The 17,500-nt window shown below is 29.7% G+C and overlaps 1 protein-coding gene across 1 annotated transcript in view; it reads right to left on the minus strand.

Moving 5' to 3' along the window:
• Positions 1-5,570: 5,570 nt before the first annotated feature.
• LOC129089715 (ubiquitin-conjugating enzyme E2-17 kDa-like) overlaps positions 5,571-17,500 on the minus strand; it is a 13,155-nt gene continuing 1,225 nt past the window's right edge. The window contains exons 2-7 of the mRNA XM_054597050.1: positions 9,868-9,931; positions 9,693-9,724; positions 9,124-9,201; positions 8,652-8,757; positions 8,432-8,525; positions 5,571-6,207 (exon numbers count right to left, since the gene is read on the minus strand). Of these exons, the coding sequence (XP_054453025.1) occupies positions 6,162-6,207; positions 8,432-8,525; positions 8,652-8,757; positions 9,124-9,201; positions 9,693-9,724; positions 9,868-9,931 (420 nt within the window). The 3' untranslated portion in view covers positions 5,571-6,161. The remainder of the gene's footprint in view (positions 6,208-8,431; positions 8,526-8,651; positions 8,758-9,123; positions 9,202-9,692; positions 9,725-9,867; positions 9,932-17,500) is intronic.

The raw sequence follows: 17,500 nt of genomic DNA on the forward strand, positions 1-17,500 counted from the left end.
TAATGTAATGTAATGTCGGTGTCTTCACTCTGTAGGAGACTTAAATTAAAATACTTGACATAAAAAATGCTGATTTTAGTTCACAAAAACAACCTTTTTACAGAAACAAGAGTAAACTATTTCCAGCTGTGTTGGTTTCAAACCATATGTGATAAAAATGAAGAATAAGATGTTTGTCTGACTGAATCTAACATTTCCTAAATTAAGAAGAAAGAAGGAAACCAAGTTCACTGGATATCAAGTCACTTAAAGAAGGTGAAGAGCGCCATCTAGTGGAGAAAACATATGAATATTTGAGCTGCAACTTACAAAGACATTATTTATTTACTATAATGATGATTTAAAATAAGAATCTTTCTTGTCCAACAGATCACAAAGATTCACAGTCAATTAATAAAATAAAATAAAAGGTTTAATATATCTTTTTTGTGTTTTTATCTATTTTGCAGTGGTGTCAGTGTTATTTTCTATTCACGTAATAATTGTTATTCTATTGTTCATACATGTTTAAATTCTATTTTATTGTTTTTTTATTGTTATTCTGTTGTAATCTATAATGAAACTCATTAACACAAGAATTTCCTCCTTAATAAAAGTTCTATCTTATCTTATCTTATCTTAATATTCAGTCCAAAGACGTTCACTTCACATTCATTTAAAAACAGATAAAAGTTGATCACAGAACACAGAGGATTGTTGGGGTTTTGATTGATAAATTATTTAAACAGTTATTTAAAGATCAAACTAGTTGATTTCAGCACCGATATTCAGAAAATCCACAGTTTTAACTAGTCAACTAATAAACACCGTAATCTTTTAATGTAAATATGATTGAATAGATATGAATGTGGTGTTGAGAAGAAAAGCAACAACTTAAAAAAAATGTAAAAAACTTGTAAAACAAAATATAAACACTAGAAAATGTCCCTTGCAGTGTAGTTACACATGATTTTACAAATACTGAGGTCATAAACCTGCAAGTCTGCTATATTTTACGATGTTATTACTAGAAACATTGTTATTATTATTAATAATAATATGTCATGTCACACCAAGTTGTACTTCTGGTAGAGAAACATTTCAACAGCCTTTAAATTTGATAGTTTTTGATAGAAATTCAGTCTAAAATCTACTAAAATCACTCTTCAGTGTCCGATATGTACGTTTGTATGTAATTACAGAATGTAAACTACTTTAGTTTGTTAAAATAATAATAATAATCAGAGGTTTCAGAATAAAACAAAGTACCTGAGAACTGGAATAAACAGCACGATGGAGAATCTCATGACAGCTCTTCAGCTTCCTCTTGTTGAGCATCCTGGAAGAGAGAAAAATGAATTTAACGACACATAGAAGCAGACATACAATCAATACAATATTAATTATCTAGTTTATTGATGGAAAACTAATCAGAAATATCAAAAATATCAAACATATGGGGGAAAAAAGCCAAATATTCTCTGGTTTCTGCCTCTTAAAGTCAAATATTTACATCAACTATTATGAAAAATATAGTAAAAAAGAAGAATGTCTTTATTTAAATGTAGTGGAGTAACATTAGGTAAAGTAAAGGACAGATGTTCATGTGTTTATACTCTGACACGTGTTTACATGAGACACGTGACTAACGGTTTGAGCAGTAGTCTTTATGTTCGTAGTACTCACAGAGTAAACACTGCATTAATGTACTATTATAAACCTCTTTAAACACATGAATGTACTGCGTTATGACATGTAAACTACGTTATATTATAAAGTCTTATTATAAAGTCTTATTATAAAGTCTTATTATAAAGTCTTATAATAAAGTCTTGTTATAAAGTCTTATGATAAAGTCTTATTATAAAGTCTTATAATAAAGTCTTATAATAAAGTCTTATAATAAAGTCTTATTATAAAGTCTTATTATAAAGTCTTATTATAAAGTCTTATTATAAAGTCTTATTATAAAGTCTTATTATAAAGTCTTATTATAAAGTCTTATTATAAAGTCTTATTATAAAGTCTTATAATAAAGTCTTATTATAAAGTCTTATTATAAAGTCTTATTATAAAGTCTTATTATAAAGTCTTATTATAAAGTCTTATTATAAAGTCTTATTATAAAGTCTTATAATAAAGTCTTATTATAAAGTCTTATTATAAAGTCTTATTATAAAGTCTTATTATAAAGTCTTATTATAAAGTCTTATTATAAAGTCTTATTATAAAGTCTTATTATAAAGTCTTATTATAAAGTCTTATTATAAAGTCTTATATAAAGTCTTATTATAAAGTCTTATAAAGTCTTATTATAAAGTCTTATAATAAAGTCTTATTATAAAGTCTTATTATAAAGTCTTATTATAAAGTCTTATAATAAAGTCTTATTATAAAGTCTTATTATAAAGTCTTGTTATAAAGTCTTATAAAGTCTTATATAAAGTCTTATTATAAAGTCTTATTATAAAGTCTTGTTATAAAGTCTTATAATAAAGTCTTATTATAAAGTCTTATAATAAAGTCTTATTATAAAGTCTTAGTATAAAGTCTTATGATAAAGTCTTATTATAAAGTCTTGTTATAAAGTCTTGTTATAAAGTCTTATTATAAAGTCTTATTATAAAGTCTTGTTATAAAGTCTTGTTATAAAGTCTTATAATAAAGTCTTGTTATAAAGTCTTATAATAAAGTCTTATTATAAAGTCTTATTATAAAGTCTTATTATAAAGTCTTATTATAAAGTCTTATTATAAAGTCTTGTTATAAAGTCTTATTATAAAGTCTTATTATAAAGTCTTATTATAAAGTCTTATTATAAAGTCTTATAAAGTCTTATAAAGTCTTGTTATATAAAGTCTTATTATAAAGTCTTGTTATAAAGTCTTATTATAAAGTCTTATTATAAAGTCTTATTATAAAGTCTTATTATAAAGTCTTATTATAAAGTCTTATTATAAAGTCTTATTATAAAGTCTTATTATAAAGTCTTATTATAAAGTCTTATAAAGTCTTATAAAGTCTTATTATAAAGTCTTATTATAAAGTCTTATAAAGTCTTATTGATTATGATAAAGTCTTATTATAAAGTCTTATTATAAAGTCTTATATAAAGTCTTATTATAAAGTCTTATTATAAAGTCTTATAAAGTCTTATTATAAAGTCTTATTTAAAGTCTTATTATAAAGTCTTATTATAAAGTCTTATTATAAAGTCTTATTATAAAGTCTTATTATAAAGTCTTATAATAAAGTCTTATTATAAAGTCTTATTATAAAGTCTTATTATAAAGTCTTATTATAAAGTCTTATTATAAAGTCTTATTATAAAGTCTTATATAAAGTCTTTATAAAGTCTTATTATAAAGTCTTATTATAAAGTCTTATTATAAAGTCTTATAATAAAGTCTTATAATAAAGTCTTATATAAAGTCTTATTATAAAGTCTTGTTATAAAGTCTTATTATAAAGTCTTATTATAAAGTCTTATTATAAAGTCTTATATAAAGTCTTAGTGTCACTGAGGAGCCGCTTGACTCCTTCAGAAACTTCTGCTCTGATCTGATTGGTCGGCGGCGTCCAATCAGCGGCCTCCTCTTCTTCTTCTTCTTCTTCTTCTTCTTCTTCTTCTTCTTCTTCTTCTTCTTCTTCTTCTTCTTCGTCCTCTTTTTGTTGTTGTTGTTCTCCTTATAAGGGCACTGTTCTTTTTTACCTTCTATAAACAGCTTTACAACCTGTGTACTACAATGGTACTGTCTTATATATATAAGTATATATAGTATATATATATATATATATATATATATATATATATATATATATATATATATATCAGTATATATATATATACTGTATATATAGTATATATATATATATATATATATACTATATATATACATATATATAATATATATATATACATATATATATATATATTCTATTATTCAGTATGTATATATATTTGTATATACTACATCCTTATCACATACTGTATATACAAATATACAGGTATAGAGGGCTATATACATATATATATATATATATATATATGTATATATATATGTATATATATATATGAATATATATATATATATATATATATATATATATATATATATATATATATATATTATATATATATATATATATGGATTTTCAGTTTATTTTGTATAGCCCAGAATCACAAAAATACAAATGACATCTCAAGGTGCTTTACAAACAATCAATCACAATAATCAAAATATAATAATAAAACGCTAAAATCAGAAATAAAATAGAATAATTTGAAATAAAAGATAATTAATATAATCATAATGAAATCGAAGCATATATATTAAAACTGAACAATTACCCAATATATAATATATCAAAATATAAAAATAAAATGCTAAAATAGAAATAAAATATAAAGATAATTAATATATATATATATAGTACTGAACAATTACCCAATTATATAGTATTAATACCAGTGTAATAATACTCTGTTATTCTAAGAGTACTAGTAACACACAGTGGAAAAAATACTGTTACAGTAAAAGTACTTTTACCAAACTGGTAAAATACTGTGTTAAAGTAAAAGTACACATACCACGCAGCAAAATGCACTGTTAGAGTAAAAGTACTTATATCACACTGTAATAATACTCTGTTATTGTAAGAGTACTAGTAACACACAGTGTTGCTGTTACAGTAAAAGTACTTATACCAAACTGTTAAAATACTGTGTTAAAGTAAAAGTACACATCATAACCACACAGCATAAATGCTCTGCTACTGTAAAATGTTCCTTCAGTAAAAGTATGTCGGTATAATCAGTAAATGTAGTTAAAGTCTTCAAAGACTGTTGTACTTTTATATATTCTATCATTAGATCATTATTACTCCTGCAGTAATGTACAGGCAGGATTTCACTCTTGTAGTTGGTTGAGCTTGAACTAATGATTCATTTAATTATGTAGATTTATCCAACTAACTGTTGGGTAGTTTACAAGAAATCATTTTATAAACTGTTCTCTGTGACAAGAACTTAATTTGTAAACTAAGAAAACACCAAAGTAAAGTACTTATTAGAGTAAATGTACTCCGTTACATTCCACCACTGGACATTTGGCCTAGTGAGTGCTTTAGTTTTTTATACTTAATTGACATTCTGCTGGTAATGCATTTTTACTCAAGTACAATTTAGACTACAGGACTTTTACTGGTTACATAGCATTTCTACACAGTAGTATTTCAGGAGTACTTTTGGTAAATTAACATCTAATTCGCTACAAATTCACTTTTTTGAGTTTGAATCCGGCATCAATTCAGCTGCAGCTTTATTAAAAATCAAACTTCTGAACAAAATGACATCAATACAAATAAGAACTGGAGTGATTATTGATTGGATTATTGATTAAAAACACTTGAGAATCATTTAAGTCAGTTATTTGTGTTCTGTGACATTAAACTGAATGTTTCACCACATTTTTCAGACTAAACGATTAACAGAGATAACAGATATTCAGGTTTAAAATATATTTCATTTTAAGTTGAAGCCCTAAACACAAATATTAGGAGGAAATAAAGACAGTACAACGGGAAAACTGCAATTTGTTCAACTTTATTGAGAAAAAAACCCATCACAGAGCGATTAGTTGATCAATCAGCCGTTGAGAGCTTTGAGTTTCATCTTCAGTGCAAAAAGAGGAGAACAGTGTTGGATGATGGATGAACTAACGGCTCTCTCGTCTAAAAACAACAAAACAAAAACAGAATAAAACCAAAAAAAGGCTGTCGTTTCTTTTATTTTTATATATATATCTCAGCAGCACATGAACCAATCACTGACATGCATTAAATTATTATTTTTTATTTATTTATTTTATTGTAACAGTTCTCTCTTCAGTCCACTGCGTTTTTCTCGTTTGTTTTGCAGTTGGCACATTCACAGCTCAGAGTCCTCAGCCCTTCACCTGGTTTACTTTTTAAATTTTATTTTGAAAAGCAGAGAAAGAAAAATAAAACAAAACAAAAAAATCAAGAATTTAAAAGCATTTAGGACCAAAAAGAAAATATTATGAACAAATTGCTGTTATTGGCTGATGAGAAGGGAGGGGGCGTGGCCACATGAGAAAAATCAAACAGTTTATTCCAGCAGTGAGAGAGAAGAAGAAGGAGGAGGAGGAGGAGGAGGAGGGTCACATGGCGTATTTCTGAGTCCAGTCCTGAGCAGTCTTGTTGTACCTGCAGGAAGAGAAACGTACAGGTGAGTCAATCAGCTGATCACAGGTGGAGCAGAGACGATGCCATGCCTTCAAACACAACACACACTCAGTGCTGCATCACAACCGGCTGCTGGTTCTGTTAATTCGTCTCTTTCACACTGAACTGTAAAAAAAGTTAGTTGCCCTAAAAAGTTCAGCAAACTCACTCTGTATAGATAAAGGTTAAACAAAAAATATAAATACATGTTTCTAGTTTGGGGTATTTTTTTGGTGTTATTTTATTATAATTTTCCAGATATTTTTCTAATACTGTTATGATTTTTTTCTCATATCGATTGGATATCAAACTAATATATTTTCGGATATTTTAAGATTTCCTTGGATATTTATCCATATTTTTCTGAATATTTTATTCTTATTTTTAAGATATATATTGTACTCATAATTTCAGATATTTTACCCATATTTTTAGATATTTTCCTAAAATATTTCAGACATTTGTCAGATATTTTACTCATCTATCATTTTTATCTGTAGTTGCTTTACCGTTGATGGGTTTAAATTTTGTTTACACAATTCAACACACTGTTAAAAAATTAAACCAGAACCTTCCGTTTGTGACCTCTTAAAAAATAAAAAATAAAATGGTGTGTAGTTAAAATACAGGAGAACTTTTACTTTTGATACTTATGTAGTTAAACGTGTGTAGGAATTTGAAAGAAGGACTTTTACTTTATTTTTACGTTATGAAATTTAATGTTAACACACAAAGTTTCCAAAGACAGGAAATGATGTAATCGTCATTTCTTGTTATCAGTTTTTCGCTGTCATTTAAGGAAACAAACGTTTCCTGTGTTTCAAAGTAAACTCACTGAAGTATCTTTATATTTTTCATGCAGGTAAAAAAAAAAAATTAAAAAAAAAACCAGCCGTCACTGTTTTTTCATGTTTGAGGTTCTTCTCCATTGTCAGTTTATTTCACTGCAGTAGACGGAGCAAATCAATCTACTACTGTGGACGCATTTAAGACACCTAAAAGAATCAATACCAGTTTAAGTAAACACTATATTTAGAATATGTTCACCTCTTTACCTTTCTGTCAGAACTGAAGCTGTTATCTATAATCTCTTCAGAGACACAAGACTCTATGCACAAAAACAGTAATTTAACCTCTCAGAACACAGGAGTTTCTGCTCTATTGTTGCCACAAATGGTTAGTTTGTTTGTGTTGTGTGACTTTGGTGAATCCAAACTAAGCCTTTAAAAACACCAAAGTCACAGAATAACAAACAAACTAACCGATGGAGGCAGCGGTGGAGTTCTGTGAGGTGAAATGACTGTTTTTGTCGATGCGGTCTGGTGGAGTTGAAGAGAGCCGAGATAACAGCTGTGGTAGAAAACTGACGATGAAGAAGAAGCTCATACAAACACACAACTGTCCCTTAAATGTAGTTTGTGTATTTTTTTAAACTAACATATTTTTGTTGAGATGCAGGAAAGTGAAGGATTCATTATTAAAAAGGCTAAAACATGAAACATGAGCAGCTCAGACTCTCTTTGTTTCCGGAGCCATGCTTTGCATCGACGTGCTTCAAATCCAAATCCAGCCTGAGGAGTTTTTACAGAAACCGCTCAGGTGAGTAGCTCTGCTCCAATCAGACGACAGCTGAGCTCTTACCCTCTCACAGCATGGCATACTTCTCTGTCCACTCCCTGGCTAGTCTGCTATACCTGAGACAGACACTCTGGTTAACGACAGACGCTACTCTACGTCCTGATGTGCTTCTGCTTTAGAGCAGATTCAAGTTTCCAGAGAAAATATATTAAATATTAACGTTCATGACGGATGATGAAGGTTTTTGCACCTGATTTCATCTTTGACCCAAACTGTTGGTGATTCACTTTATTTAATCTTTTTAGCCATAAAAATGTTGGTTGGTCTTCTACAAACTTTTACTAAATCAACAACTGTTTTCACAGCTGCTCAGTTTGACTTATTGGCACCTATTTTGCCATTTATATACATTATATCATGAATAAATTAAATGATTAGGTTTAAATGATTAGAAAAAGGTTAAATAAATAAAAAAGGTTGTTTTTTCGTTTTACTGATGTAACTGACTGAAATTCATGAATTTTTATCAGTTTGTTTTATTTTTAAATAAACAGAACTCACTTAAAAGGGTCCATGTTATGGATGTTAACTCGACCTGTTAGATTATATTTTAAACAGATGAACTCACTTAACAGGGTCTGTTTTGTAGATGCGGGCGATCTCTGGCACTAGCGGGTCGTCAGGGTTCGGGTCACATAACAGAGAACAAATGGACAAAAGGACTGCAGAGAGAACAAAATAACATCAATAATTTCATAATAGAGTTTGCAAGATTAAGACTTTGTTTTATGAATCTTAACGATCCATACTGTTAAATTAAAGTCAGAGTTCTGCACACATGATCTTACCTTTAGAGATAGTTAATGCAGGAGACCACTGTGATCTCAATATATCCAAGCAGATGCTGCCGTTACTGTTAATATTTGGGTGATAAATTCTTGTTGTGAAGGCGACCTGAAGGAAAAGAGGAGAAACAGAGAATCAGAGCCGCTTCTAGAATAAAACAGTGTTTCAAGACAAAATGGAAGAACTTTTCAAGCTCCAACTTTAAGATCCTGATTACACTTATACAGGTGTTTCTATAAAAGGATATTTTCACACGTCCTTCATTTTACAAAATATCTGTCCACACTAAAACACTAAAACGTTTGTTGTACTCAAGTTGAGACAGGAGGCCATATTTTCAATACAGTCCGTCCATTACAGACCATTAGATCTGCAGGTTCATGCAACCAATAAAAACTTGTTTACGTAATAAACTGTGTGTTTGTGAAACTCTAAAGACGTCAGAATCATGAGTGAGAGGAGCAGCTGACTGACCTTGGGTGGTTTGAAGGGATAATCTGTGGGGAAATGAATAGTCAGGAAAAATACGCCACCCTGATAGGGACTGTCAGGCTGCAGCAGAGAAAAAACACAGAAAACAAAGGTTACACATTTATACATTAACACACCGACACTCCTAAGATTAGTTTAAATATTACTATATTTGAATAATTGTTTTAGAAAAGCGCTAGACATTGTTTTATATACTTTTACTACCAGTTTACAAATGTATAGCTGTATGTTTACACACATATTTAATACATTCCTGTTTATTCACTTTGGAATTACTCTCTAGCACAAGTAAATATATCTGTTAAATTATAACTTAAGCACTATTTTACATCTTTGCCTCCAACCCTTCTGTGTTTATAAACATGGAAGTGAAAGGATGATTTCCGTTTCAATGCCGGTGTTATAAAGGAGTATTTTCTCTCAGGTGGTTCCTCTGCAGAACCTCATAAAAACTTCATTTCCCTTTGAGTTGTATCTTGTAATAAAAGGACTAATCCTCTGATTACATTTATTCTACAAAAACACAAAAGTCACATCAGTTTAATACTTACAGGCCCCATAATAGTAGCTTGCCAATGAAACACTGCAATAAGAAAAAAAGAGGGTTAGTAAAGTATATTTGCTGAGTCAGAGGTAAATAAATAAACTGCCACGGCTGACAGTCTGTGTCTTTGTTGATCAATTTGGGAGGGAAATAAAATGCAAAATAAAAAAAGATCATCTTACTGTCTTCCCCGACGGGTCCAGCAGAGCACTGAGCCGGAGGATCTCTGGACAGATCGGTTAGCTCCTGAAAACAGAGAAGAAGAGAAAGTTAAAATAAAGATGAAATTAAAAAAAAAGATCCCGAATGTCAAACACTGACTTTAAAGTCTTGAAAATACATAATAATAAAAAATAAAAATAATAAAAGACAAAAACCGTCATAATAAAAAAAAGAGCTGTTCACAAAAAAAAAAAAAAAGATCAGTAATCAGACAGAACATCGTCTGTCTCGTCCCACTGCAACAACCAAATCACAAAAAACATCTGTTTCCGGTCCGTCTGCTTTGTTTAGTATTTTGCATTTTGTTCCCTCAAACTGTTTCCTGTTTGAAACGACGCAGCTGATTATCTCCAAAAAAAGGGAAAGTTTAACAGTTAAACTCTTTACCATCAACAAAGAAAAATCACGTAAAACAAGTCGAAGTCTGATTTAAGAGAAGAACTCAATCATCCTAAAGGAAGTGTTGCTGCCATAGATTGAAAATTAGAACAGAAGTATAAGAAAAAATATAACCATATATATTAACAATAGAGTAAAAAGTACTGAGTCTAAAAGAAATAATACTGACAACATTGCAAAATAAAGATTAATTTAGGAAAATAATTCACCTGAAATAGAAAAAGTAATTTATAAAATCATAATATAAAACAAGAGTGTAAAATCTAAAAAAAAATGTCTATAATGGGCAAAAAATAAATATATTTCTAAAGAGTAAAAATAAACTCTTTAAAATGTACAAAACACCACAAAAATATCTTATATAACCAAATGTTTCAGTTAGTAAGCATATTCAGGGGTTGCTGGCTATTTGGTAAAGATGAAAGGACAAAACACAAATGTAAGGTAAGTTAACTAATAATCAATGGATAGAGATATATGTATATATTTGTTTTTGGTATCCGCTATATTGAGAACTATCCAATCATTCATTTTTCTTCAGCTGTCACAGAGGCGTTCTTAAGATGATTTCAGGCTCCGCAAAACACCACACATCATAAAACAGTAAACGCAGGACGAGTCTGTCCATTAATTATATTTATCTGATTCATGTGCGCTCGTTTCATTTCAGCTCAGTGTGAGAGTTTCACTATAAACAGCACAGACAGCGACAGACAGACAACAACCACAGTCACCAACTGAAAGAGCAACAAAAGCCCCACGAGCCTAAAAAAGAAGGCCAATAAGAGTTATTTATTAATAATCCGAGCATGAGATGTACAGAATACACAGAAATAAACACTCAACAGAGCGTAATTCATTCAGGTAACTCAGGCAACGGCTGCAGCGAAGCAACAAAACACCGGACGACACTTTTTAAAAAAAGGGAGGGAGAGAACATTCCCTCAAGACAGCAACGAGGACAAAAAGATTAAAGAGAAAGTTCTTATTTTATACCTTATTTTAAAGAATAAAAATGCATAAAAAAACCAGAATGGATGCGTTTAATGCAAAGCAAAGCCATTCTATTCTCAAGAACATACATTGCATTGTTCTTAAAAGTGTATCTGTATTGTCTATAAGTGAAACATGTTGGTTATTTTAAAAAGGTACGACTTAATTAATGGTTTTAATGCTATTTGTTATGTAGTTAAAAAACCCTTAAATTGAGCTGACATGAAAGAAATTTGTTACTGATCATATACAAGTACCATTACATCATTATTAATGGTTAATAATAAACTATTAATACTTCAGCAGAGTTCAGGACTTTATAAGAACCACAATGTTTTCTTGTTATGTTCCTACTTCTACATCTTTTAAACCCCGTGTTTACCAAGAGTACGTCTTCCTCAGTCGTCTGTGTTATATTTGTTATTTTAACAAACAAAGCTCCTCCTGATTCTGAATAGAGGTATTGAAGGCCGTCTGTAGCTATAGAAACTCCTTTAACAACAACATCAGTTCTTAGAACCCACGAGGATAAGAAGGAGAAAAGCCAGTTGTGTTCAGATGAGATAAGAAGGGAAGAGTTACTGTGGAGGAGATTAAAGAAGCAGCAGCGACTGTCAAGGCTCCAAGTGTTCAAACGTTTCATTTTTGTCAAAACACAACAGATCGGCTTTATTGTTCAACAGCGAGTGAGATATTTGCGATAATTGAATAACCGAGTTATAACTTCATGAGATGTTACTTATTTTCAACTGTTCGGTCAGAAAATGAGCGTTTGACCGATGAAATGTCTGTAGGTGAGATCGAGAGAAAGGAAACGACAAATCCTTATTAGCATAAAGCTCACATTTTAAAATGATAATGGAACAAATGATTGAATTATTAAAAACTTGCTTTGACTATCTAGTCATCAGTAGTGTTATTGATGTATTTAAATGTTCTTAGAGCTCGTGTTAGGAAGTGAAACAGCTCATAATTCATCTCAAATATCTATTTTAAGCTTTTAAGTTTTGCTGAATTTGAATGGAACCTCTGTACGTTAGCCGTTAGCTCCGTTGCTGCTAAAGTTACTTGCTCTCCTGATCATTTTAAACACAGGTATTTTGTTCACAATAGAATCACATTACTGCTGTATTCCCTATGCCTTGACAGATTCAGAATAGATGGTGAGTCAAACTTTATCGCTACAAAAATAATCTTCAGAATAAATTAGTTTTTATATTAATCAATAAAGAATAAACATTAGGTGCAGCTCTAGTTAAGATTTTCTGTTTTGCATCATAGTAAATTGAATATCTTTGAGGTTTTTGACCAACCGTCGGACAAAACAAGACATTTGTCACATTGGACATGTCTCTATATTTGACATTTAGTTGTCATTTAAACATTTACGCTGCCTAACATTACTACAAAGTGAGACATTTGTTTTAAAACGACATATAGCTGAACTTTTATCTCCCATGTGAACGCGGCATTAGAAAACAAACTGAGACACACGTTATTGATGTGTAAGCAGCCGGTCTATTTTTACTCAGCGGCGAGTTGTGCGGACAGAAGAGTCGGGAGGCCAGATTATAGGACGCCGGGTTGTATTTCAGGGCCGCTGTGTGTGTGCGTCGGTATGCGACATACGGGCTCGGCACACACAAACAGCTCATCTTTCAGATTCGACTGGCGTTCGGGAGGCGAGTAAATAGTCAGGAATTCAGACAGCGACTGTGACAGAAGCAGCTGGGAGAGGAAACCAACACCCCGGACAGAAAGTACACAGACTACTACTGATGTTATTAAAAAGATTAATGCGATTACTTAAAAAAGGGCAGCTGGAAAATCTTCAGATCCACTTAAATCTACCGCGGTACTGCATACTCTAAAGTTTCTTTTTTTTATGCATAGAAATTGATTCCAGTGCATTGGGTCATTTCAAATTCTTGTGATCCAAAACATTTCTAATAACTTCAGAGCTAGCATGTGATTAAAAAAAAAGTACAACATGTTTTAATCTAGAGAAATATTCTGATTCAATCCATATTTGTTGGCGTTCAAATTTTCACCAGGGCCAAACAAAAAGTTTGATCTCCAAAGGGAGGAACACACAAACGGGAAAAAATTGTTTAAGAAAGTTGATCTAATTAAAATTAATAATTTTATCCAATAATTGTTGAATCAAACTGTATTTTTAAAAGTATAATAATTATATAATATAATTTGGGGGAAATAACGAGTCACGTTGGAGCTACTTCACAAACTGCTTGATTCTTTTCACCTACATGAGTATATTTTGTGCAAATATAAAAAGGAAGTTACAGCTTGAGTGCGAGTCTTATGCATAAAAATGAACATCGCAACGGTAATGGTATTCCTCAGTGGCGACAAATTCTCCGCTGAGAAAACCAGAAGAATGCCGATAGCTGGAACTACAGAAGAAGATACAGCATCCAAGAAAAGTATCTGGAGAGAACGCTCCGGGATAGTCCAGAAACTCTGCGTTCAGAGGAAGGAATGAAGACCAAAAAGAGCGCCGTTTGGGGACATACGACTTAAACACGTCGACAGTGTTTGTGTAATTCAGATTAAAATATTACGATTTGAATAACTGTCACTGCCAGCAGGGGGAGACACAAGTTCCACACTCCAGCTTTAAATGTTTCTTGAGTTTTGGACACAGAAACATAACCGGATTGTAAAATAGACTTTTACTATATTTCCTTGACTGATGAGCATTGCCTTTAAAAAACTGTCCTGTTTGCGTATCGTACAGCCGCCTGAAGACACTTCAATAAACTAAATCTTTATTGTCTTTGTGTTGGTTCATTGTTCCCCCATGAGTCAGATTACTATTCTATTGTTTAAAATATTGACACTGTGGATGTGGGGGGGAGCTCAAACAGCACACAGGTTTTAAACAGAAGGTCAAACCTTGGATATAACAAAGAAACTCTTGTTTGACTTCCCTTTAAACCTTTTATTGGCCAAAATAAACTTTTTAGTGAACCAGTAAAGTTGGTAGGGTTGACCTCTCTCAGTCGACTAATCTCCAGTCTAGATTTGAGATTTCTTTAGATGATTTGTCGTTTTTTTTTTAAGCTTTAAAGTGTTGGTTTTCTAGATAAAAACATAAATAAATGACCAGCCAGATTATTACCAGCAAGAAATAAATTACATTTTACCATTTCTTACTATTTAGCATGTCTTCTTGGTCTCATGTCTCAAACCATATCATAGTAGAGGGCAAAAGTAATTAACAGTAATAAGTAATAGAAACAAGCAGCTTCTCCAGCATGTGGAGAGAGACATGTTCAGCTGGCTTGCGTGGCGGATAATCAAAAACTAAATTTACTCACATTTGGCCGATGGCATGTTTTATTTTTGGACCCTGCCTAATATACTTTTATGTTGAGAGTACTCTCTGAATTTTGTGATGAGTCGGGTTGAGTATCCAACATTCCATTTAAGAACACTGCGCAATGAACAACAAGAAGCACGTTGAAACTCCTAAAAGGTTCAATAGTCAGAAACCACCCTGACAGCTTAGTGAAGCAGGAATAAAATATCAAACTTAAGGACAACTACTGTTGTCAATCATTTATTTATAAGACAATCTTAAGAATCTCACAAAAATATTGAAAATGATCCAAGGTGAAATCTTCGATTGTTTTTTGTCCGACCACCAACACAAACTTATTGAGTTTAATATTATATGAAGCAAATAAAAGCAGCAAATTCTCACATTTGAGCAGCTGGAACAAGTGAATGTTTCTCAAAAGTTGAAAAAAGGGTTTTGAATCGACTTATGGATTAATCAGCTTCTGCTTTGTCATGTTTTACTGGTTGCGTCAAAAAGCTCAACCCCTAAGGAAAAGAAGAATACCACAAACATGCAGTAAATTGTGAATTTGTTTATATGAAAATGAAAGTTTTCTATTCTTAGTTGTGAGCTAAGAATATGAATGTTTTCCACTTTCAGTTTACATTCAGGTTTCAGTGCTGATGTTTTTCTTTCACCTCTCCGGTAACAAAAGTGGCTCAGAAATCTATTTGCCAAATATAAATGGTTTTATTTATTAGTGGTTATCAAATAACAACAAATACTAAAAGGTAATTGTTATATTTTATCTGCGTTGCGGGAATATCTTCTAAAGAATGTGTTTTTGAACTTACGTCACATTTTACACCACTCACTTCAAATTGAATAACACATGTGAATATATGGAAATATTTATCTTTTTCAAGTGTAATTTCACTTTAAACTGTCGTGCTCATTTTGCAAGTTTTACCATTATGTGGTAATTTAACATAGGCTTATTATTTATTGAACTAAAAGAGAACATGCTATATTGTGATATATATTGTTAATGAGATATGGCATGTCCTATATAGGTGTAATATTTTGGACATATCAGCATCTTAGTAGCTCTTCCACCATTAGACTGTGACTATAACAATAAACAGTTGTAATATTAGGACTCAAAATATTATGCTTTTTCTAGTGAAATAATTACGTTTTTTTCTCCTATTTCAACTTCATCCTGTAAAAATGTGATTGTGAAAATGACAAGAAGTTCTTGAAAGATAAGAACTTCTTATATAATTACAACTTAACTCATAATAGTATGAATTTTATGAGAATATTACATCAGGGTATTAGGGATACTGAAAGTTTTTTTTGAGAATTAGGTCATACTGTATTGAGATTTTTTTTTTTACAGGAATTAAGTAAAATCATAAGTATAAATATACATTTGTATTTTATTTTTTTCCCTCAAGTAAAAATATATTTTATTTACTTGATATTTCATTTAAAAAATAATAATATTAATATATATTTCTTGAATTCTTTGCCAAAATAATTCCTTATGAGGAAAATACAGAATATTTGTATGATTATCTAGAAGGACTTAAAATAATTTTAATTAAATATATAATGTAAAAATGAAAGTATTATTTTAAACACAGTGTTACAGGCTGTACCTGTAACACTGTGGTATATAATAATATTAATTGAGGTACATAATAATATTAATTGTAATAAAATCATATAATATTACATCAGGTATTAGGGATACTGTGGTATATAATAATATTAATTGTAATACAATCATATAATATTAGGGATACTGAGGTATATAATAATAATTGTAATAAAATCATATAATATTACATCAGGTATTAGGGATACTGAGGTATATAATAATATTAATTGTAATAAAATCATAGAATATTACATCAGGTATTATAGATACTGAGGTATATAATAATATTAATTGTAATAAAATCATATAATATTACATCAGGTATTAGGGATACTGAGGTATATAATAATATTAATTGTAATAAAATCATATAATATTACATCAGGTATTAGGGATACTGAGGTATATAATAATATTAATTGTAATAAAATCATATAATATTAGGGATACTGAGGTATATAATAATATTAATAGTAATAAAATCATATAATATTACATCAGGTATTAGGGATACTGAGGTATATAATAATATGAATTGTAATAAAATCATATAATATTACATCAGGTATTATAGATAATGAGGTATATAATAATATTAATTGTAATATAAAATCATATAATATTAGGGATAATGAGGTATATAATAATATTATTATTGTAATATTAAATCATATAATATTACATCAGGTTTTAGGGATAATGAGGTATATGATAATATTATTATTATTAGTATTATAGATAATGAGGTATATATAATATAATAATATTAAAATATATAATATTATATATTATAGATAATGAGGTATATATATATAATAATATTATAGATAATGAGGTATATAATAATATTATTATTATTATAGATAATGAGGTATATAATAATATTATTATTAGATAATGAGGTATATAATAATATTATTATTAGTATTATAGATAATGAGGTATATAATAATATTAATAGATAATAAAATCATATAATATTAGGGATAGATGTGGTATATAATAATATTAATTATAATATAATAGGTATATAATATATTATATTAGTATTATAGATAATGAGGTATATAATAATATTATTATAATAAAATCATATATATAGGGATAGTATTATAATAATAATATATATTAGTATTATAGATAATGAGGTATATATATTATTATTATAGATAATGAGGTATATAATATTATTATTATAGATAATGAGGTATATAATATTATTATTATAGAT

The sequence above is a fragment of the Anoplopoma fimbria genome, chromosome 4 (genome assembly GCF_027596085.1).
Source record: "Anoplopoma fimbria isolate UVic2021 breed Golden Eagle Sablefish chromosome 4, Afim_UVic_2022, whole genome shotgun sequence".
Lineage (NCBI taxonomy): Eukaryota > Metazoa > Chordata > Actinopteri > Perciformes > Anoplopomatidae > Anoplopoma > Anoplopoma fimbria.